This window comes from Chroicocephalus ridibundus, chromosome 1, assembly GCF_963924245.1.
Source record: "Chroicocephalus ridibundus chromosome 1, bChrRid1.1, whole genome shotgun sequence".
Classification (NCBI taxonomy): Eukaryota; Metazoa; Chordata; class Aves; order Charadriiformes; family Laridae; genus Chroicocephalus; species Chroicocephalus ridibundus.
The window spans coordinates 90,151,133-90,175,431 of record NC_086284.1 but is presented as its reverse complement, the minus strand read 5'-3'; the positions used below and the strand labels follow the sequence as shown (position 1 = coordinate 90,175,431).

Below are 24,299 nucleotides of genomic sequence, written 5' to 3'. Positions count from 1 at the left end.
ATATCGTAACTGTTGTAACTCATTATTTCTACTTATTTCATTCAAAGCAGAGAAAATAATTCATAGCAATTCATAACTCCAAGAGAGGTGTCACAGCCCATTAAGTTTTGTGCTCAGAGAAAGAGTTATAGAAATGTACAGTGTAGTGTGGCTTAGATTTTGTAGGTTTAACAAAAAGACCACATGAGCAGATAGAAAAAAACGTTACACCTAAAATATTAAAAATGCTCAACTGGCAATAAAAACAAAAGTTTGATGATTAAGGGAGGGTAACTTAAGATTTGAAGACCAGCTAACTGCCCATATATTACTTCAAAATGGTTAAAAAACCTACAATGCATAATTTTCAATAGTTTTTGCTTTCAAAAAACTTTGTGAGATTTAAACATACTCAAGAAACGGTGACTCAAATTTAAAAAAAAAAAAACACATTCAGAAATCTTCCTCTTCAAAACAACACATTAAGGAAAAAATGAACAAGTGCTTTTGAAGATATACTCAAAGATTAAATTCTTGAAAATTAGTATTTTACAATCTCTTCAAAACAACATGATTGGAAGACAAAGTACTTGACAGCAAATGTGCAGAGGAGCATTTGTTTGCCTGGATGTAAAGATCACTATAGTGAACTGCAGTCTTAGCGATAGTGTCTGGAGATGTGACGCAAAAAGATATGCTTTGTTTATCAAACTGTACTCTTTCAAAAGAGATATGCCAAGTTTCAGCTGTTGCCATCTTAAAAATAAATCCACAGGCACACACGCACTTAGGTTATTTATATGATTTCTCCTTATCTTCCCCTGGAAAGTGCATGTAGTTAACTATATCCTCTTTCTTATTTATTGCAACAAGTACCTTTTGGTAGTCTTCCTGCCTGTATATTGACAAGTATTTGGCCAATAGTTCTGATACCAGAAGTCTCCATTTCATTACACTATTTTCACATACAATACAATCCTCCCAGCTCCATCTCACACCTGCTCTCCTCCCTTTATCTGACTGGACCTCCACGCTGTATCTCAGAGCAGAAACACCTCCTTGCTCAGGCCCATCCTTTCAACCCCAGCTGCAGTTATAGTCCGTCTCGGTCTCACCACTGTCACCAGTCGACAGGAGGACATATGCTAAACCACAATGACAATCAGCTCTGCCAACACCCCCTCTTTCAAAGAGTTATGAAAAATCTTCCATTAAAAAAAAAAAAAAATCACTTTAATCTGATACATGGCACAGCAAGTTATGAACACACTGGGGAAAAACACCCAGCACTGAAATGATAGGATTCACGTAAATATTCAGAGCTGAATGGTTTGATGTCTAGGTCACACAGCCTAGAAGAGTTTCATTTTTCCCAACATAATTTTGCAGTCTATTCATCCATGAAGTAAACTAGGGACTTTTGGTGTTTGCATGGAAGGGTGGAGTGAGGCATGCACAAAGCTGTGATAAAAGTGTGAAAATATCCTCTGAATATGCATTTGGTTTTGCAAAACTGCAGTCCATAAGTATACGATCAAAACAACTTAATTTATTTCCACGAAGTGGCATAGACTTTGAAGACGTAGGTCTTCCTAACAAACAGGATATTTAACCACTTTTCCTGAAGTTGTCTTCCTCCCATCTTCACTTCCTTCTGCTACATTAAATGGATATGCCCGGACTTTTCAGAATCCAATAACCATGGGCTCAATAGTTAAAAATATTCTGTGAAAGAATATACCACAGCATCTTTGCAATTTCTGTCCCTGAAATACTTAAATGCTTTGCAAACAACATTTGTGACCTTCCCTCCCTTAGAAATGGGACAGTGGAAAGACGGTGGCTTTCAGTTCCATTGTACAGCATGGAACAGAAAAAAAAAATTCTACCAGGATTCTATTTCTCTAAAAAATTGCAGCACCATAAACAACCTCAGTGATATTAATGCTTTTGGAATAATGCTGCATTCACTGTAAGTAAGGAGACTGCAGCATCCTTATCTTCCATGAAGACTTCTATTTGATGCCAGGAGGTGAAACTGAACTGGAGACATCTGTGTGAGGCAGAGTAGTTGTACTGACTTTATGTGGTCTCCATTTCGCTTTGTTTTTAAAGGTTTTCATTTTACTGTAGAAGCAAAATGAAAGCAGTAATATCTTTGAATATCTTACAATACCAATATTTGAATGGAGTAATGCTATAAAGCTTACTACACTCTATTTTGATCTGCTGATGACATAGCCATAAAAATACATTGGCTTCCATTTCTGAAGTTAAGGCGTACAGAGTGAGCATACTCCTGTATTCAAACATCACGTGTTTAAAATCACTGATAGTTTACCTATCCTTTTTTTCATCCAAATGAACAGAGGATGCTACTACTTTGTTGCTCCTGCTGCTTCTTACTGCTCTGACTGCTCACCTAAGTAGCAATGTCTGACTAAACCCACAATGCAGCTTTGAAAAACTAAGTGTAACAAAGTGCTGAAAACATTTTGAGTATGTTACTAGTCACAATGGAGCACTTTTTCCTTTCACGATTAAAAATTAATTCAGAACAAACAGCCCTTATGGTATTATTGGTATCTGTAAATTGGGGGTTTTGGCATAGTGATATTGAAAACTGAATTGTTTTTTGACCTGATACTAACTGTGCAACAGCTCCTAATTTAGAAGGACAGGAAAGGAATTTCAGAATTTCACTTTGTGTAGTATGACAACTAAGAACCTTGTGCTGTATCACAATGTTAACATATTAAACCATATCATCGTAACAGACCTTAAACTTCCAGATGAATGGAAACATTTGTTTGGAGGATAAATACTACTCTTCGTAACAGTACTAAAGACCCATAACTATATAATCCAGGTGTTCCTGGATGGTATAATTGACGGCTGACTTCACCAGTCACTGAAACAAGAAAACACCATCTAGACCGATCAGCTTGTTTTTGATCCTTACAGGGAAAAGGTGGACCAACATCAGTATATAATGATTACAGCTGATCACAAATGAAACACGAGTGAACGTTGTTGTTGCAAATGTTGTAAACACCATACTGGTATAAATAAACAGAAGAACAGTCTGCAAAACATGTTAATTAATCCTTCTGCTGTAGTCTACTCTAGTAGATCTAACCTACTGATGGTCTATAAAAAAACAAAACCAAAAAAATGCTGAGAAGTGGAAAACCCCATATCATCCCAAAATTCAGGCTAGTAGTTGAAAGACTTAGAATATAGCATACAGGTTTTAAACATGTAAAACTCTCTAAGAGAATACTCTACCACCCATCATGCACAGAATAAGCTTCAAAAAGCAGAATTCATCTTAGATATAAAGAAGAGCTCTCTATGTGAAATACAGTGAAGCATCCAAAGAAACTGGTTGTAAAACTTGACAAGTTGTAGAACCTGCATCACCAGAGGATTTTAAAATTTAGCCTGTCTTTAAAAAGTAGGCTATGATATTGATCCTCTTCCAGGGAAATGGAGCAGCTTGGATATCTTTTTGAACTCCCGCTGATTTCATGATTATTATTTTAAATTCCATTTCAATAAATAGTACGGACCTTCAATATAAATAGCTGAACAAACAAAACCTGTTCTGTAATTAAGGTTCTGTATTTTGCGAGTATAGAAAATGCAAGTGAACTAGTAGCGAAATCTGAATGAGAGAAGACATGAGTTCTTTCAAACTGTGATGGAAAACGCATTTATATCTTGAATCTCTAGCCATCGAAAATTCTTTCTTTTTATAGAACACTACAAGATGAATAACACCTAGAGCTGCTATTAAGAATAAACAGAATCTACAAGAAAGAAGGAGAACTTGTCTTCAAAAATTTGGGGGAAAATGGCAATAAAAGGTAGAATCGACAAAAGTCCATGCAATTCAGGCTTTGAAAAACATCATCCAAAACAAAGCAAAATCCTCCCCAAACCAAAATCAAACCAACAGTAAATAAGTGGTTTAGTCACATAAAAAGTAGAGAGGAGACTGAAAATACCAAAGATGTACAAAACTTACATTAAAATTTTGCACTGTTTTTGATAAAAGCAATGACGCTGATCACAGGTCAAGGACAGAATGGCTTGTGAATGATGGCATGGAAACAAAATTCTTTGGCTTCCAAGGGAAAATAAACATGAACTTCATGTTATGAAGGGGAGTTCATCAAATTTCCATTTCAGAATTACAACAAAATTGGCACATGAAAATTATTTCAAACCTACAGAGTTTTACATTAAGTGTTTCATATCAGTAACATTTATTACTAGAAAACAGAACACTGGTATCTATAGAATAAAAAGGTGACCCAAATAGCCACAGGCAATTATTCTCAAGTTCTGTGTGTATTCTAGAGCAATAGAAAGACGTCTTTCTCCAAAAAAAATACTTGAGAAGTGGGACAGAATTGTACACAGTTTACCAGACTCACCTAGTCAGTCTCTCTGAAGAGAACCAATTTTCAAGGGAAAACTAACAGATCTAATTTACCTGGCCTTAACACGTGCTGCAGCACCAAGACTGAAATCACTGGCTGGTTGAAGATTATACAAGGACTTTCAAATTATTAAGAAAAAGAGAAAAATACATCATGCTGAAAGGTAAATTGTCCAAGTGAACAGAAGGTCCTAGCAGAGTTCTTATAATTCCTTGAGAATTACTCTGGAAACTAATTTTATTGAACTTTCTCCAGTCAGCGGTGAGGGTCCAAGAAACATTTTCTTTTCAAGGCAGAAGGCGGGAAACTATGTGAATGCAGAAGCCACCACACTATTTTTCAGAGATAATTCATTAATCTTGAAGTCTAAAATTACAAATGATATTAAGCAGTCCAAAATTAATGAAACCAGGAAAATTAAAGTAAAACAAAGTGCCATGAACCTGATATATGAACTCATGATTCCAAAATGACAGGAGGGAAAAAAAACCACCTCAAACCTCAAGATTTCTATCATTACTTAACTGCAAGTTAATAGTATGATACAGCTATGAACAGGGCACAGGTGACTGAAGAAAGCATCAGCAGAAATACTTCCAGCAAATGCACAGATCCAGCGTACAAGACATTGGATAGATACCATCTAAAATACCATGTAATTTCTAGTTTCTTATACTCAAAGATTAATTCTACCTAGAAAAGACTACACAAAAGGTGCTAAGAGGAAGGATCATGCAGTAGAGACCAATTCTTTCTAAAGAAAGCTGAGTGTCCCTGCCTTAGTTTAAAACAAAATAGAGATGTTACCACTATTTCCAGAAGCATAGCAGAGAACATCAGGGAAAGGAAATACACAAACATATAGTGAATGGACATAAACCAGCCACAAACAAGTTAGAATGGGAAAATTATAGTGAATTTTCAGTCATCACAGATAGAGGGCCTGAAATACACCTTGAACAGCAACAAAAAGGGAAGAACCACTCATCGGTTCCAAAATAAAGTGCCATAAACTTGCAATCCTTAATGATGTGGTGGTCTTCAGTAGCAGGGGATTGGATCCCCTGAAGCATGGATTGACCACCCATGAAGCCTCTTCTACTCTTATGTCCTTATATTAGGCAAGAGATCTACACAAGAAGTAATTCAGTTTCAGCTAGCAGTAGCATCCACCATATAACATTCCTCCAGTACATCTATGAAGTTGTATTAGACCGAGATAGCTACACCGCGCGACCTTCTTTGCATGTACAAAGTCATTCTGAAGAGCAAGCAGCAGAGAGTTCACCATCTTAGAGAAATAAGGACATGAAATAAGAACCTCTAAAGTAAGCAACATAAGTACAATAGGCAAAAGCCAGACTGTTTTGCTTACTAGAGCATTTTTTAGGTTCGAGGTTACACTATTTTGATTTTCATATAAGACTTACCAAAATAACATTTGGAAAGACTGAGTTTTGTTTAGTCTCTCTCCATCACCCAGCAACCTGGCTGGTGACGCAGGGCAGGGGTGGGGAAGACTGTCACAGCAGAGCAACTATCAGCATAGTAGTCTCCAGGGGTAGCACCTTTTCTTCACAGGCAGCACCAAAACCGCACAGAGGACGCAGTGGAAGTGCTCACTGTAGACAACCCACTTCAATTGTGCGACCCAAACACAGCTTTATTTAGAATTCCGAGTCAGCCAAGCATTAGCCCACCTTCAGAAATATTCTTCTGTCAGCTTAAAAATCACTTAGCTGCACAAAACTCATGGATCCATTACAGCTTTGAAATATTTTAGTTCAGAAATGTTATGGTAATTGGGAGAAGAAAAAAAAAATAATCTTCCTAACATTAGCTTAATCTGTATATTTAAGAGAGCTTTGTAGACAATTAGCATTACTGCTTTTCTTGTGCCATCATTTTCTCCCTCATAAGAAGTGTCTCTTCAATACTAATAGTTGAACATAAGTTTTAATTGTTTTTTCTTTTAGATGTTGTATACATATGTTTTAATTAATCTATTTACTGAAGCTGACGTGTCGTTCAAACTTCAAGCAAAGATATTTTTCTAATGGTATAACATGTAAGAAAAGCTCTTTCTCCAAAGCACAGTCTCTTCAAAGAAGAAAAAAGGAGACACATAATATATTCCTAAAGTGGTTAACTCCAACACAATACATTCCTCTTTCAGAAGATTCCTAAATTCATACCTTCTTCTATTTTCTGTTTTACATTACAGCCTTGTAGTTCAGATTTCAAGAGTATAAATGTGTAGGTCTAGTTTCTAGCATGCAAGTTGCTACTAAACTACAGTTTATTAATTAAAAAAATATTAAACTTACCTTTATCCTCTTCAGTAATCACTTTATCCATCGCATACTCCACATCAAAAATGTATCGGTAAAAGCAGAGCTGAGTGTATAGGGCCTTATCAGAATACTGTAATGTAAGAAGAGAGTAATTAAAAACCCAACTCAAAAGCATGTCTCTTGCACCTATTCCTAAGTCCACTATCAAAAGGTGATTCTTTCTGCTTTTTTCTAACAGTTTATATGTTTCATTCACATCAGATTTTGGAACTATTATTATTATTATGCAGCTAAATCTCTTTACTACATCTCTACACTTCTTCTCACAGTTTACACCAAGGGTTTATATAAATTGTACGAAACCGACCCATTTTTACAGAAACATAAATCGCATTTGTCCATTCTTATAGATACACTTTGTACCTATACAATGATGCTTTAGCAACAAAGTGAAAGTCGTAAGAATGATGGGACAAAGGAATAGCTTCAGTGCTTTCGTATATTGTACCATGCAATGATCTCAAAAAAGGAAAAGAATTAATGTATATTTTTGATGAATACAGCTGTTTGGCTGTCTTCCTTCCCTCAGCTGTGGTTACAATAATTGTGAACATGCCATTCAAATAAGAACAGGTGCATATATACCTTTACAGCTATATCATCACCTTGCTCTACACATCTGTGAAGGCTACTGCATGTTAGCAATCACACACTTAGTTCAAAAATCTGCAGGTGTGTACATGTGGAATATGATACTCAATTAAATGCTCCGAATGTCAGTGATGTCAAGCCTCTCTGCTATTCCTCTAGTTCAAAAGTAGATGCCTGTATGCATTCGTATCACTGTCGCCATTCTGTGCGCTAGAAGACTGCTCGAATAGACATGAGATCCATCTTGCCCACGCTAAACCCTTTCAAGTTAATCTTCTTTAACTCTTGTTCAATAAAACCACATTCCAGTCCCTGCTGTTTAAGATATTGGAGTTCAAATATTGGCCAGCAACGGTTTGAAGAGTTATGCATTACAAAAATCCTACTTTATAACAAGATAACCGAAACAGCATCAAACGTAGTAGTAGTGTCCGTTTTAATACATTTGCTACACATGTAGATACGTACAAACTCTTGAAGATTTTCTTGATGAGCTACAAAACCAACGAACAATGTGGTTAGACCAACATAAAACTGCGGTTCAATATATCCACAAGGAATGATCCTGAAAATGCATCGGAAGAGGAACTGGTAAACAGTTTTTTCGTACTGGAATTCTGCTTTAACTGAGCTTTTCACTTGTCCACCTAATCAAGCCAAGTTTTGTTACTCAATTCAGCTAATTTTACACGTCTTCTGACATGTTATAAAGTATCTATAACTACTAAGCAACTCATGTTGAGACATTTGACAACTGTTACTACTGCTTAATTATTTTTATATATTTTAACAGTATACTTTTTTCCACTTCATATGAACCTATTTTAAAAAAAGACACACAGAAGCTTATTTTATTCCTTATTAGCTATTCTACGATATGCATCATCATTATACTATTATACACCAGTTATTTTTAGTAAATCCTGATTACTGCTTCCTGAAGAAGAAAAAAGGAGGACGACAGCGATTAAGTTATTTGTTTAGTTTTTTAGATTCAGCTGTAATTGCTGGTACACATCTCCCTGACTGCACACATGAAGCAGGTTGAATAGAACACTGAAATTACCTCCTTCATAATAGTTTGTTTTGATAATGTATTGTGTGTCGAGATGATGAGAAACAGTTGCTGTCAATTTGATTAGCCATTATATTTTTATGTTAATTGCCATTATTGGGTCCATTCTGTTTAGTGTCACCATAGAAGCCATACAATGTTAGCATAAATAACAAATTGGAGTAAATTAGGAAGATATATTTTTGCCAATTCATTTTAATTGCCCCTCAGTCCTTCCGTCGGTTAACGCAGCTGTTGACCCATAATAAGCGCTAGGTCAATATAGCTGCTTGTCAATTCAGAAATGCAAAGTGCTGTGTTGCTGGTAATGGATATACAACAACCTTTGCCAGCCAACTGAAGCAAACGAATGACAACCCACATGAAAGAATAAAGCATCAGCTATAGAGTTTAGTGACCTGATATTAGTAGGCAGGCTAATTGAAAGTCACTGCTTAAATGGATAAAGAAAATACAAAAATCAGTATGTAAAAATGTATACGTGCACACACAGACAGATACACATATATATAAAAATAGACACACACAATTTTTTTTTTACTGATAATGTGCTAGTACCTCCTTTAGCTTCCTGCCACATCTTACAATTAGTAATTGGTGGAAAACAAAAGGGTTTGAAGATTTTCATGCAATTAGGTATGAATATTATGGCATACTTATGAGTCCAAGGAAGAGGTACCTTAAATTTAAAGGACTTTAGGAATTACTTATATCATCACTTTTTATATTTCCTTACTTTCTGATAAGCTGTAGATTTAAAAAAGGGAAAACAGCTCAATTCCTAAAGCTTCAAACCCAAGTAATATTTTATTTCTAATGGTGAATTTTTTGTGTAAAGAAAACCCGTCAACCCTGACATTATGGTAAGAACTTGGGCTAAATTTGTATCATTGTTTATGGATTCTTTCTTCCCATGAAAGACTGAATGGTGTGTACAAGATATTCCATGATGTTTGATATCTTGATTTCATTAAGGACTGACTTCAGCAGGTAAGTCTGCTTCATTGACAGCTTCCATTCATAGGAAGAACACTTTGTTCTTTCCATGCAACCAAACATTTTTTTTTTAAATTGCATTTAAAACAGCAATAAAGAGATGAAGGAACCAAAGGTATATAGTTTTCATTAAGCACCGTTATTCACTTCTTTGACAGAAAAATTAAGCTTCTAATATAAAAATAACAGATGTAATAAAAAAACCCTTGTGTTTGGCCAACAAAATATTAATTTAAAGAAATCTAGGTTTAATACAGTTGCAGAACTGATTTCTGTAGCATCAGGAGGCTAACTGCAAATCTCCAGCCTGCCTTCCCAGGAAGAATGTAAGATTACACAGATGACATAATAGGAAAGTGATGGTGTCTTTTTAAGGGCAGTGGTGAATTATGAATACTGGAAAAGCAAATTTTCCCATGACTAAGCACAAAACTATGGTAGAAAGTGCTCAGTCATGAAAAGAAAATAATCTCGCTCAGCTACCACACACGCCAGTGAATGCTCACTAGGGCATACATTAGGAAAGGAGACTTCACAGATGCAACACATTTGCATTCCTGGAGTTCCTGAAGGTCAGCTGTGCCTCCAAACATGCCCAGGTCCACCCTGCCTGACTGCAACGACTAGCATTGGTATTTGTCTTGTCCACAGCTGCTGATGTTTGAGAAAGACACTGGACTGAAGGGTAGTACCATCTCTTCTCCTGTCTCTCAAACGCCCAAAAATTCAGCTCCAGAGCAAGGACCCCTTGTGCGCTTACTCCACCTCTCTCTGGCCCAGCAAACCATGATGCGTTTTTTCCACATCAAAGCAAAACTTCAAGTGGAGAATGGTCCCAACTCCCTCAATCCGTTACAGCATAGTCAATGAGTAGGGGATTTTCCAGAAGAAGCAGACACAGGTATGCAACCCTTCTGGCAAGAACAGAGAATTGAACTTGGTTTTCTTAATCTTGTGCAGAGAGGGTGGAACCATTACTAGTGCCCACGTTTTCTCCTCTTTTTTAGAAATGCCAAAGCTCAACTCTCTGAAAGCAAGGGAACCTGGAAAGATTTAACCATTGGTGAGTATCTTCCTACCCTAAAGACAGTGCCTGAGAAGAACTTAATGTAATGGAAGAAAGGTTGGTGGCAGCTGCATTAGGTGTTGAAATTAGAAAGCCCCTCCCTCAGTGCTGCCTGTTTTAGATTACATCCCAAGGAACTTCAGTTGAGATGCCTCCTTCTCTTCCACCCTGTTAACAGGGTGCCCGAGCGGCTAACACACCAACCTTTAAAACCCATTCAGTAGCTAAGGGCGGCAGCGTGGTGACCTAGAAAACACAGGTAAGGAAGGAAAGGAAAAAGGGAAAAATAAACAGAAGGGAAAGCTGATGGAAATTCACAACAGCAAGGTAGCAGAAGACTGAACTAATGATTCTAGTTCTGATGTTTTACTTACCTAGCTACAGTGCTATTCTACTAAACACCTTTTAAGCAGCATGTAAAACCTCTGTATCTTAAAAGCGTACATTTTAACAGCCCAGAAAACTAAACGCCCCTACTTAGATTAATTTTCTTTGAACCATTGTAAATTCCTATATTAACCAAAGTAAGATGAGATGGTCAGTGCTTTTTAGATTACTCATATTCCTCTACAGTAGGCTGAAGTCTTTTATTTACTCTTTGGCATCTCCCAAATTCCTGTACTACTCTACAGTCCCACCACACTCATGGCCCTCCAAATCCTTTCTGCATTCTCTTTTTTTTTTTTTCCTGTCCTTTTGCCTTCTCTGCACCTGACTCTCTCCCATTTCTTCAGGCCCTCTCTGTGATGTTGCTTGTATTGTCATTTACTGTTTTCCGTTGTGTCACCTATGGTTTTATGGATAACAAAGGCAACAAGAAATTAAAAAAAAAAAAAAAAACCACAAAAAAAATCACCCTTCTAGTTTGCTAACTCTATTAAACTGCTTTGCAAAGGAGATAATCTCCACAGGCTACAGAAGTTATTTGTATTACTTCAATTAATTATAATACAAAACAGTGGCACCACTTCATTAATCAGCTGCTTGAGAGAGTTACTTTTGTGAAAAGCCTTTTTGGTAATTTGATTAGAAAGAACAGTGGCTCTCACTACTGCAATATGATTCAGTATGTCCATCAAACAAACCCTTTAGAACTAGTTCTTAATACTTTAAAACCAGGAAAGAAAGAAGAGGAAATAGACAACAAGTCTCTTGGCAGAAAAATGTGTCTCAGAGACTCTTTCAAGGCTTAGATGTAACAGAGCAAAGCGTACAGGAAATACTTCAGTGCTTTGAGAGGCATTTCCTCCCCTCCCCCCCTTAGAAAGATGCAGTAATTAAAACCTAATTATTATCTTCATTTTAAACAAAACCTAAAGTGAATACCAATTAATAACAACATACTAATGAGCATCTGCTGTGATGAAATTGAATATGAATGTGCTGCAAATTTCGGGTAATTTATTTTTTCGGGGAAGTGCCACTGGTCTCAATCTACTGCTGGAAGATTGTATAGACTGTACACATTTTCCGTCGTGTCTCTTATGTGCAGCAATTTCTATTTTCAAAAAGCGGGCACAGCTCAGCTTTGTGGATGTTTATATATCCAAATGCTATCCATGCTACAATGACTTCAAGGCAATAAACTGAAGTGTAAGGCCGTGTTCTACACACCTCATACGTTCTTTTGTAAAACCAGGGCATCTGCATCGCACCAGGTTCACACAGCCCCTATTTGCCGTCAGATTCTGAAGGCAGACGCTCCTGCATGAAAAGAGCTTGCGAAGTGTAAATTGATGTTACACCAAGTACTTAGAATGTGCGTACCCCTCACCTCATGCCCATGCTGACGTATACTGAAGTCTGGTCTTCTCCTGCATCACAAAACCTAGTTAAAACACAGCACTGGTCTGTGTCAAATAGGCTGAAATAAACTGTGCACCTAAAATAACTACTTCACATAAAACAGAAAAGGTGAAATAAAAGTACATCTAGATTTCAGCCTTTATGCTTTAGCATACAATCAGTTTTTGAAAACTTACACCCAATTCCATTAAAACCATGAGATGGTTGGTCACCATCTTTCCTGACAGCAGCATTTGTTATAAATTAAATAAGGCAAGAGGGTGAGGTGTGTGTGGTTTCCTTCTTAATGCTCCAAACTGTCCACCGCCTCAATCAATACTGTTTTTTTTTAGCGATTATGACTCACAGAGTCCGTTAAAGAAGTAAATGAAAACTAAAACAGATGTGACAGGATTTGGATATGATGAAATTTTCCCTAGTACTTATGTTAACATGGACTGTATGACGAAAGAAGAGGTTCTTCCATATACCTGCAGGGGTCAACGGGAAAAAAAAAAGCAGCACACAGCAGAAAACCAGATACTCTTGTACATTAAGACACCTTTTTTTCCCCTTAAATAACTGAAATGACAAGAACTTCTGCTGGTTTAAGTACTGTTTAGCAATTAGTGGGGAGGATCTACTTACAAAAACAACTCTGGACTGCAATGCCAGAAGAACAGAAAAGTGGTTGAGGAACCGGATGAAAAACAGATGACGACACCTGCTGGCAAGGGACATCGGACTGAATGAAGAGAATACCTCCAGGGTGGATCCTGACAATACTATTACTAAACATTTTCATTAAGAAACCTTGGAGAAAAAGTAGCTGGCCATTAACAAGATTTCGGAAGTATGAACAAGGCAAAATAGAAAAGGAAGGAAATTTATTGAGCAAAATATTTCTGGCCATAACAAAGAAGCTGAATGAATTACCTAAAACTGGGGGAAGTCCCAAGCTGGAACTGTTCTGCTTTGAGGATTCATAAGATGATGTCTCAAGACACAAGATGAATGGCAAGTGCCAGCAGACCAGGCAGTGCTTGCCTATAGAGCTCTGGAGAAATGGAAGGATGAAGCTGTAGGAGCACTAATGGTGGTGGACCACCTCTACTTAAAGCTGCCAATGTAAGCAAAGACATGAAATAAACCCTGTTCCTCTTCCTTGGAGATATATTGGTTTTTAAACAAAAAGACTGTCATCTATGCTTAGCAAACGGTTTCTCATTTTAATGATACTTATGCAACCCTCTCTCCTATTCCTGGTCTTGTGTGTGCTCTACTGCTCATCTGAGCATGTGGTAAACCAAATTCAATTCACTGTTCCAGCAAAAATTACTCGTCTCTTTTTGTAATCTGGCAAAAAAACCAACCCCCAAAATCTAACTGCCTCCCTGTGCGGTCAACAGCTGGCACAAGGCGAAACAGCAAACTGCAAGGTAGCTGACGCGAGTAAGACAAACTAGCTACTGCTAGCAAGGGAAGACAGTATGTCCCCTGATTTTAGTTTTGGGTTTGAGCTCTGCCTTGCACCCAGCACTCAAGCTCATCTGAGCAGTGCAGAAAGACCTGGCAGTGAGAACACAAGTCTTAACAAAGAATCACTCCTTTTTGGGGTGGGGGAATCACTTGCCTTACATACCCTCAGTATACACATGTCACTGCGAAGCGTTCCTTACTCTGAAATTTCCAGCATCAAGATGTTTATGACTAATTTTTGATACCACTAATACTTAATACAACAACAGACAAGCACATAAAACTTTTGACCGAGTCTTGAACAAGACCAGACACTAACTGCTCTGAGGTCTTTTCCCTAAGAACATTACAACAGCAATCAATGACAACTTGTACAGAAATTAGCTCTAAAGATGTTATGTATCTGTGTGTGCACATGTGTATCTGTATACATGTCTATGGACTGTACGTATGTATATCTGCACATATATATGAACACAGACATTTTAAAAAAAATACAATAGCAAACAATAAATAAAATGAGAAGTTTTAAAGTAAAATATTAGTATTTTATATAAATATTGTTCCAGATTCTTAGCAGAGTCCAGAAACAGCCCTCAAAATGAATAATGAAATGAATAAATAGCTGATTTTCATACAGAAAGTTTATTAAATTGATAAACAGGATCACATGAGGTGGCTAACTCCCATACGAGGAAATGTCATCAAGGCCAGTTCTTCCCTGTTGATGAAAGACTGACTTCACTATGGAACAGGACTCACCCAGCAGCACATACAAGCCAAACTGCCCAAACGCATTGAACATTACTACAGAGAAACATCAGCATGATCCCAAAATCAACTGTATTTTAAGAGCCTCTGATCAAGAACATTTGCACACTTCAAGTAAATTGCTGCTTGAAATAAGCAGCATATAGGTATGCTCCTAAAACATACCCTCTCCTTGGTGCACAAGACAAATTAATAAAAACAAAATAAATCAATGTTTACATTTTTAAGAAAAAACCAAGCACTTTCGAAGTCAGTCACTCATTTCTGGATTTCTGGAATTACCTGACCCTTAACAATCTGAGGTAAGAAGTAGTTCACAGAAAAGGCTTGGTTAAATAACATTAAAATTGAAAGCCACCTCTGTGAAGCAAAGCTGTCATTCTGCTCTGGAGATAAAGTACCGTGGCCAAGTCTTCTCCATCTATCTTAAGAACAAGCTAGTACAACTGAGGGATCTACTCCCTGAACGAAGACCACTCATAGCAGTTAACTCCAGGTCATCTGCTTATTCGACACAGAAAAAATAAGAACTCTCATCACTGAGCAGAATTCTTTTACTTTTCAAGTGATTTCATGTACTTCCTTAAAAAATTCTAAAATCATAATGTTCTTTCTAACAAACAAGAACTGAACTGCAAATATGCGGGAAACTTACCTTTTAAAAAGACGTGTTACTACAATTGAAGGAATCAAACAATTAGGACTCCATACAGCTGAAATCTGCATACAAAACCTCTACCCTTACTGATGGAGAACTGCTCCTCACCGAGAATGCAAGTCATACCCTGTTTCTCAGGACCCACGTTTCTCACAGCTGGCAATGAAATAAATCAAGTGGGGTCCAACTAAGAAGATTATATGAAAGCACCTTACTAGGAATAACTCTGCCTGCAGGGAAAGAATCTGCTGGACCAGAACCACAAATCAGCCATCTACCAGCTGCAGTCCTATTTCATGGCAGAGAGAAAGAGGTCGTTACTAGAGGCCTCAGGCTACTAGAGGTCTCCTGGAGGCCTCTGCAGACAAGGTATATGGCTGCCTTTTTACCATTTCATGCAATCTGCTGACAATTTGTGCAATCTGTGTAAGCAACTTGGCTTATACATATTTATTATGATTTTGTTAAGAAATGGGTAACAGTGCATTTCTTTTCTGCAAAATAACTTACTAATATTTGTGAAAGTCCTTTTTTAACTGTATCTTGATTATTATTCAACAAGCACAAGCACAGCATTTAAAAACTGGTTTATTAGTAAATAAACAACACTATAAATAGGCTAGATAGACGAGCAAATAAGCTAATCTAAATATGTTTTAGATACAAAAGCACGCATGTGAAAACAACAACAAAAAAAGTATCATTTACAGAGAGGGAAACTAAATATACTTCTTTGGACTACCATATTCCTGTTTCTCAAGACTTCAGGACTCATTCCCTCAATTCTAGGTTTTAGCAAGAGAGTAAAAAGTTTGAAAAGCTACGTTTTAGCCTTCAGCTCCTAGTTTCTCAGTTTTTAATGAGCTATTCTTTGAGCTCAAGTAGTTAAATAATCTGAAGCAAGGTATATATTTGCTGCAGAGGATGCTATTTTGCCTAAAGCAAATTTGGCATTTCAGTAAATTCTAAAGGACTTGGAGCAAATGTTTCTTCTCATTAATCTTGATTTTTCTCAAAAGTTAAGACAATAAGGAAACTATGAGCTGAAATACGAAAGTGCTTCAGCTACTCATCATGCACCCTGAAACGTTTTACTATTAGATCAGAATTGTTAGAGATTGACTGAAATCCCCGTGTCTATGGCACCAACAACATAAACAAGCAACTCCTGAAACTTCTCAGACTATGCAAGATTACTGTGTCAGCTGGAAAGGCAAACAGACTTTCAACTTATTTAACTTGCTCCGCTTACTCTGGAGCTAGGATGTACACCAGTGACTCCTCTGTTAAAAAGAGATCTTTCTTCCTCTGTTTTGGTTAGACAAACTGTCCCCAACAGGTTATAGTAGCACCTGTCTATCTGTGGCGGTGTATATCATCAGCTTTATCAATGCAAGTCTCGATCTCTTGTCTCTGAAGCATCTCTCTCAGACTTTAATAGAATGGCTGTCTATTAAATGCTAAAGAAAAGTCATGTTATGCAGATGACAGAGCAAAGGACAGCATGTTTTTTGTGGGCGCCATTGACGTGTTAAGATCAGTTGTGTACAAAGGCACATCTCAGGGACTTATATGGCAACTTTATCTACTACCTTAGGGTTGAAATCAATGGCAGCACTTTAGGTACCAGACACAACTCCAGTAGCTTATTATGCTGCCATCTGCTCCTTCCACAGACAGTCAACATTATGCAGAATTTACCCACATATGCTTGCCTTTCTGGGCAAAACCTAAGTTATTTTCAGTCTCCTCCTCCATAACTCAAAATGGATTCTTTGGCACCAAAAGTGGCAGTGGCATCAGTGTGTACACTAATTTTGATGCATTTTATTTTTTAATGCCACCTTCTCTATATACATCTCTGGCATCGTCTACAAATCTAACAGTGTTCTGGGGGACACAGGTTTCACCAGACGATGCACGTTTAAAACTGATTGTTACTGATGTCAATTTTATAGACTACTTTGAAAAAAACCCAGAAATTCTGTCCTGCATCCTTCAATTGGCAAGTCCAAGCAGGAAGAGAAAAAGACACCAACTCTGAGATTATCCACAAAGAAATGGAATTAGTACACCCAAGAACAGGCAAAGATTAAAAACTTTAGGTTTTGATTTTGTCAGCTGCTCTGATGAGTGAGGTCAATAGCATGCATGTACGTTCGAGGAGGAAAAGTGCAGGTCAAACACTACCCTCACCACACACCAGTGAATTTTCAGTCAAGAGGTGCTGAATGAAGTTCAGAAAAAAGTATACAACAGTCTGGACTGTTATCCTGAAGATTCTCAAAAGCTTCAAAAATTGTTTGAAAAAGTTATGTCTGAGCTACTGAAGCAACTTAGTAACATATGAAAAAGTAAACACACCACTTGAAAAATGATCCTCTAGTAACATGATGTGAATGATCTAAATCACCTATTCATTTTCATGGGACACTCCAAAACATGCAACTGAAGTGTAACAAATTTAATAGTTGTGTCAGAAACAGATCTGTAGCTCATTAATAACTGTAATCTATATAGTGCTTTAATTGTCATATTTTGTTTCTAGTATGGATACGAGGGACTAAGTGTTATCTTCCACCGGTGCTTCCCATGTAACAGTTTTACAAAAAATAAAAGAAAACCAGAAATGCCCATCACTATGATTTACTGTAACTAGACCCTCATAATACAAGCAGCAGAACTTTCTAGATGTAGTTCATTAATGTTAATGATTCTGTGTGTAACAATCGCAGTTCTGGAAATGATCAACTGATGACTTGACATGGGGTGGGGATGGAGCACAAGAGCGAAGCTGCCATTTTTTCAGTTTCCCTGCTTATTATTTGAATGGTGTCTCCTTGTTTCTCACAAAGTACAAGGAGTCCAAGCTGATTATTACTAACTGAGTTATCGTCACACAAATGAAACTGTCAGGTTATCACTGAAGTTCTTCCTTGCACTGTCAATTATCTAACCACAGATACTTACATGACAACCCAAGAAACTGATTTTTAAACAAAACATATGAAGAATGGATACTTCCAAGCAAGCCATCCCCTCTAAATAAAAACTGTTTGTCTGCAAACTGTTGAAAAAAAACAACCCTTGTATTTTTAAGATACAGACTGCCTTAAACAATCATCTTCAATGGATTAAATCTTAACATTTCCACACTGAAAGAGATTGGTGACAAACAATAACCAATTTCTCCAATGGGAAACCCTCTCAAAGTGATTATTTTTACACGTAGCTGAAAGAAATATCGGTTTAAATAAAAATAATAGGTTTCTTGCTGCTGGAGAAAAGCAAAAGGTGTTGAACCATGGTAGCAACCTATGCAATAATTAGCTATGATTGAAAGACCTCCAATTACAAAGTCAGCAAAATGGTAACTGGAGTATTTTTCATCATCGAGAGTATACTCTGACAAATCATGGCTCTGACAGAGATGAAAGAAACCCTGGACACCAAGAACTCTGCTGAACCCAGGTAACAAAGTGCAATGGTACACACTCACAAAAACCCACACACAGAGACACACACACAAAAAAAGGAAAAAAAAAAAAAGGATCTTTCTATAGTTCCATTCTCTAACAGAAAAGGAACTGTTGGTATTTAAGCATTAGACAAGGACAGGGAAGACCTGTGTTCCACCTCTTGTTTCTGCAAAGAGCTGCATAGCATTGGGTGATCTCTAGGCCTCAGCTCCCCTTCTGTAAAGCTAGGGCATCTGCAGACAGTGTTGGGTGTTAATAAAAAAATTACTAAAGCAATGAGGCACTAGATACTCTGGTACCATCTATTAAAAAAAGTGTTCTAAAGATTAGTCTTTCCCTCTGGGAATAAAACTAAGTTTCCTTTTTTTTGCCTTGGATATACACATGTTGTCTACCTTGACTTCAGCAAGGTGTTCGTCACGGTCTCCCACAGCATCCTCATAGGAAAGCTTAGGAAGAGTGGGTTAGATGAATGGACAGTAAGGTGGATAGATAACTGGTTGAAAGACAGAGCTCAGAGGGTCGTGATTAGGGGCACAGAGTCCAGTTGGAGGTCAGTGACGAGGGGTGTTCCCCAGGGGTCAGTACTGGGTCCAGTCCTCTTCAATATATTCATCAATGACCTGGATGAGGGGATAGAGTGCACCCTCAGCAAGTTTGCTGACAACACAAAGCTGGGGTGGGGTGGGGTGGGTGGTTGACACACGGGAAGGCTGTGCCGCCATACAGAGAGACCTGGACAGGTTGGAGAGCTGGGCAAAGAGGAACCTTCTGAAATTCAATGAGGGCAAGTGTAAGGTGCTGCCCCTGGGGAGGGATAACCCCCTGCACCAGTACAGGTTGGGGGCTGACCTGCTGGAGAGCAGCTCGGTGGGAAGAGACCTGGGAGTCCTGGTAGACAACAGCATGACCATGAGCCACCAATGTGCCCTTGTGGCCAAGAAGGCCAATGGCATCCTGGGGTGCATCAAGAAGAGTGTGGCCAGCAGGTCGAGGGAGGTCATCCTCCCCCTCTACTCCGCCTTGGCGAGGCCGCACCTGGAGTACTGTGTCCAGTTCTGGGCTCCCCGGTTCAAGAGGGACAGGGAACTGCTGGAGAGGGTGCAGCAAAGGGCTGCCAAGATGATTAGGGGACTGGAACACCTCTCTTATCAGGAAAGGCTGAGGGATTTGGGCCTCTTCAGCATGGAAAAAAGATGGCTGAGGGGGGACCTTATCAACGCTTATAAATACTTAAAGGGTGGGTGTCAGGAGGATGGGGCCAGGCTCTTTTCAGTGGTGCCCAGCGTCAGGACAAGAGGTAACGGGCACAAACTTGAGCATAGGAAGTTCCACCTAAACATGAGGAGGAACTTCTTTACTGTGAGGGTGGCAGAGCACTGGAACAGGCTGCCCGGAGAGGTGGTGGAGTCTCCGTCTCTGGAGACATTCCAAACCCGCCTGGACGCGTTCCTGTGCAACCTGCTCTGGGTGACCCTGCTCTGGCAGGGGGGTTGGACTAGATGATCTCCAGAGATCCCTGCCAACCCCTACCATTCTGTGATTCTGTGATCTATCTGGGCAGAACTATCTGGTTGTATTACGAGTCTTGATTGTTCACATTCAACAAGTGAAGAAATCATAAATTTAACCTTTCAAACTTTACAACAAGCTCTTAAAAATAATACAGACAGACAAACTGCATGTTGCTTCTTTGCCCTAGCAGCAAAACACTAAAGCAGGTCAGGTATGTTTTTAATAATTAAATGTTATTAACCAAATACAAATTATATTATTTTACCAAATGCAACACAAAAGACAAAAAGTAATTTGTGAGGTTCCAAACCGGCAAAGCAAGAGATCTTTTGATAACAGCCTTCCAGACAAAAGTCTGTAGGAAGCTCAGAAGCAGTGTCTAAGTGACAGCAAGCCTAACAGGAAAACCACGCACCTACTTTGCCATACTTCTGAGTAAATTCTGGAGGGTAAGCCGGAACAGGAATGTGGTACAGTTATTAATAGCATAAGTACCTCTAAGTGCAAGGGATATTTTGTCTGTAGGACAAAAGAAAAGCTGCTGGTTGTGACAGGAAGACATGGAACACCCCTGTGAAAAACCTTCCTGAACAGCGATCTGCTGGTCAGAGCAATATTTTATTAATTTCACAGTTTTAATAAACTCCTTTTTTAAAGAATTGTCTCACTTTTGTCTCAGAGTAATAGTCTAACGATTTATAACTACTAGCATTTCATTAGAAAGAAATTAACTCATCTGATGTTAACTTCTCATAAAAAATTTTCCCAAGAAGTCCAACGTATCTGATATGAAATTGGATCAGATGCTTCAAATACTGGACTGTGTCCCCCAAGGGAAGTTAAAATGTGTATTCAATGAATATAACATTAACTGTTCTGAACTTGAGATGCCTTAATGAGAAGTATAATGATACAAGACAAACCTTCTTACCATAAATGAATAATCCTAAGAGTTAAGGAGCCTTACCAGAAATCTCTCCTTCCTTTTTAGTCATCAGGAAGAACATACGGGTACTGCAGCATAAAGCTACACAAACCTTCAACCTATGCACTCATGCATATGTTTACCTCCATTTAGCAGATAAACTGAGAAAGAAGAGAGTATGGCCTCCAACTGAGCATAGAAAAGCAAGGAACATCCTCACAAGACTTCCTTCCCTCTTCTGTATGTCAGTGATTACAGCTACAGCACTGCCACAAAAAGACAACCTGTAACAACAGGAAAGAGGGGAACAGAGAATTTCCATAAAGGGACAGACATTTCAGAAACTTTTCAGCTAGCACCAGTGACATCTGAACTTGCATTGCAGCCCAATGGTTCCTGATGATGGTGCAAAGGTTGAAAAACATTTAATCAAACCGGACAGGTCAGATAAAACTGTGGTATTACTCTCAAAAATACTAGTTTTCATTCAAAGAGGTGAACTTCACTAGATATAACACTCCTAAAAGAAGCAACTGATGTCTACTAAAATTCTAGTAAAAAGGAAGAACTGTAGATTTTTTCATATAGTGCCAACACTGGCATTAGAATAAATACCACCACCATTTACCTACACACCCATAAAAAGTAGCCCAATCACAACTGAATGCACGTTAATTTTTCTAGTACCTTAAAAATTAATTTTAAAGACTCACTTCTCCTCCTCCTCTAAATAACTTATCTGTACTCACAACCTCCGCTAACTGAATTTCATCCTCTTCCTGAGGAACCACATTATTTTTCATCAGATACCAAACAGACCCATCTTGAAATTGCACAATGATGTTCTCTGCATCAAGCCTTTTCTTGAATTCACAATTTCAGATGCCAGCCAAATCTACCTCATAAGGGTAGAGAAACAAGCTCGGTTTCAGTAACCAAAAAAAAGCAGCTAAGCAGACTGCCTGTCATGATATGTAGTTTAGAGACATTCAGAACTGCTCCAACAAAATAAAACCATTAGGCATAATGTTGGCTCTCCTTGGAGCTCCTTCCCAATGCTTCTTAGTGGATTGATGCTGTAGCAAGGACCCACTAGCGAACTTGTGTTACTGCCATCACAGTACTCCAGTAGAATGTAAGCCCTTTGAACAATAGTGGATTAAGAGATAGTGGTAATCAGATTTCTCAAAATCTAGTAAAATATAAGCAGTTTTGGCCATTCCACCAAACGCATCTACAACCCTTGCCCCATTGTAAAAAAAAAAAAAGTCCCTTATGTAGACTGTATAAAAAGCTTGTAGGAAGCTAAACGTAACAAATCTTACAGGGAACATAGATCATTAATAATTAAGATACTTAATTTGTTAAGCTAGTAAAATTATATTTCTGTGATTTAAAAGACAGCAAACACAAAAAAACAACCTGAAATTTAGGACCAGGGGAAATACTCATACATATATACAATAAAAATGTCAATCATGTAATCTTAAACAAGTGAGACTGGAAAAAAAAGACCTTATCCTTTACAGTATCATGCAGCACCCCAGTTACCAAATCATAGGGAAGAAAAAGATGAACAAGGAAGAGGACATTCCATCTAAGAAGAGAAAGAACAGACTGTCCAGAGCAGCTGCTCTCAGAGGATTTAGTAACAATATTTAGAAAAAGTAATAGGAAAAATGTAGTTCTCAAAAGTTTCTGGCCTGGGAAAAGTCGGATTGGCTAATTAGCCATCTTTATAAGCCAGACAGGATGACAAGAGCACCTAATGGAACATACTTACTGCAAAAAACAGTGTCAATAATCATTGTTATTGTTTTATACTCTTGTAACTTTTTCCTTAAAAAAATAATTATGGTTTTAACATTGTTATTCTTAAATCTTACACAATTAAAAAGCTCATTAAATTCTGCCTAGCAAGGCAGCTGATTTCCACAGGCATGGCAACCCTGACACACAAATACAAGCCTGCTCACATAGAGGCCAGGTCCACAACACACATCAAGGTAGCTAAGAGTGCACCTCAATTAAAGACTACCATGGGAATTCTTCAGAAATACTACCATACGCCTTCTGCTCTCCACAAGGAAACTCTTTAGGATTTTTCATCTTCCTGATAAATCCAAGACTCTTGCTACTAGGGGTGCATACGTATCAAGTCCAACACAGCTAAATACAGCCAGCTGGGAAAGTTTAGTATTTCCCTCACTCTTACAGCTTTAAAATAAGACAAATTTTTCTTCATTGTCTTTTCATTATAACCTTACATCTTTTATTCACCAAATTCATATATCCCACTCAATTTTATCTTCACAGAATAAGTCTGCAATGGAAATTGTCAGTTGAAAGTATGTCATCTTTAATACATTATTTCTTCACAAGGCTTCACGATTATATTACCTACTTTAGGTCATCAATAACTTTTTGTAATGTGACACACTGGATGTATTCAGTCAAGAACTATCAATTATCTTCTTAACGTTTACTCAAATAGAAGGGAACACAAGTTCAAAATTATTTTTTTTTTCCCAAAAAGTTGGGGGAGGTGTGGATTTAAAAACAAAATTTGCATACCCAACAACGAATAACTTCGTACATATAGTACAGCTAACCAGAAAAGCTGTCTCAAGCAGAAAATTAATTTCTATCATAGCTAACTCATTGTTTGGAGCGTCTATATATTTCTGCAATTGGGATGAGCAATGAGGCTGAAAGAGGAATGAGGCTGAAAGCTGACTGGAAGACATAAATTAGGTTAGATAACAACAACCTTGTGTGGCAGCAGGAAAGCAGCCAAACCTCATACTATTTATTATCCATGCCAACAGACTGTTTTGTTAGGTGAGGATTTCTGAGTGGTTTTCAGGAAGGGGAAGAGCACGCTAGCTTTCCCATCCTTATCACAGAGTACTCCTCTGTATTGTGTGCTAGCTGGAACCTCTGGGCTGTCTTAACAAGATCTAGCCAGCAGGACTACAGCATCAATGAACAATAAAATAACAATCTGAGAAAATGGCAACATTTTCTTATCCGTGTGGTAGAGTACTACTGAAAAGTATTCTTTACCATTTCTGTTGCCTGGGTTTTCAGAAGCGTAACATTCAACAAATCATCTAGATCGTGAAAACAGAGTAACCAAACGCATATATGCCTCTTCATGCAAGAAGTTTAACTACTT

General features: G+C 38.0%; 1 protein-coding gene across 1 annotated transcript in view; it reads right to left on the bottom strand.

Moving 5' to 3' along the window:
- The window catches only part of POLA1 (DNA polymerase alpha 1, catalytic subunit), a 205,507-nt gene that overhangs the window by 37,257 nt on the left and 143,951 nt on the right, over nucleotides 1-24,299 (bottom strand). The window contains exon 36 of the mRNA XM_063343448.1: nucleotides 6,755-6,851. Within this exon, the coding sequence (XP_063199518.1) occupies nucleotides 6,755-6,851 (97 nt within the window). The remainder of the gene's footprint in view (nucleotides 1-6,754; nucleotides 6,852-24,299) is intronic.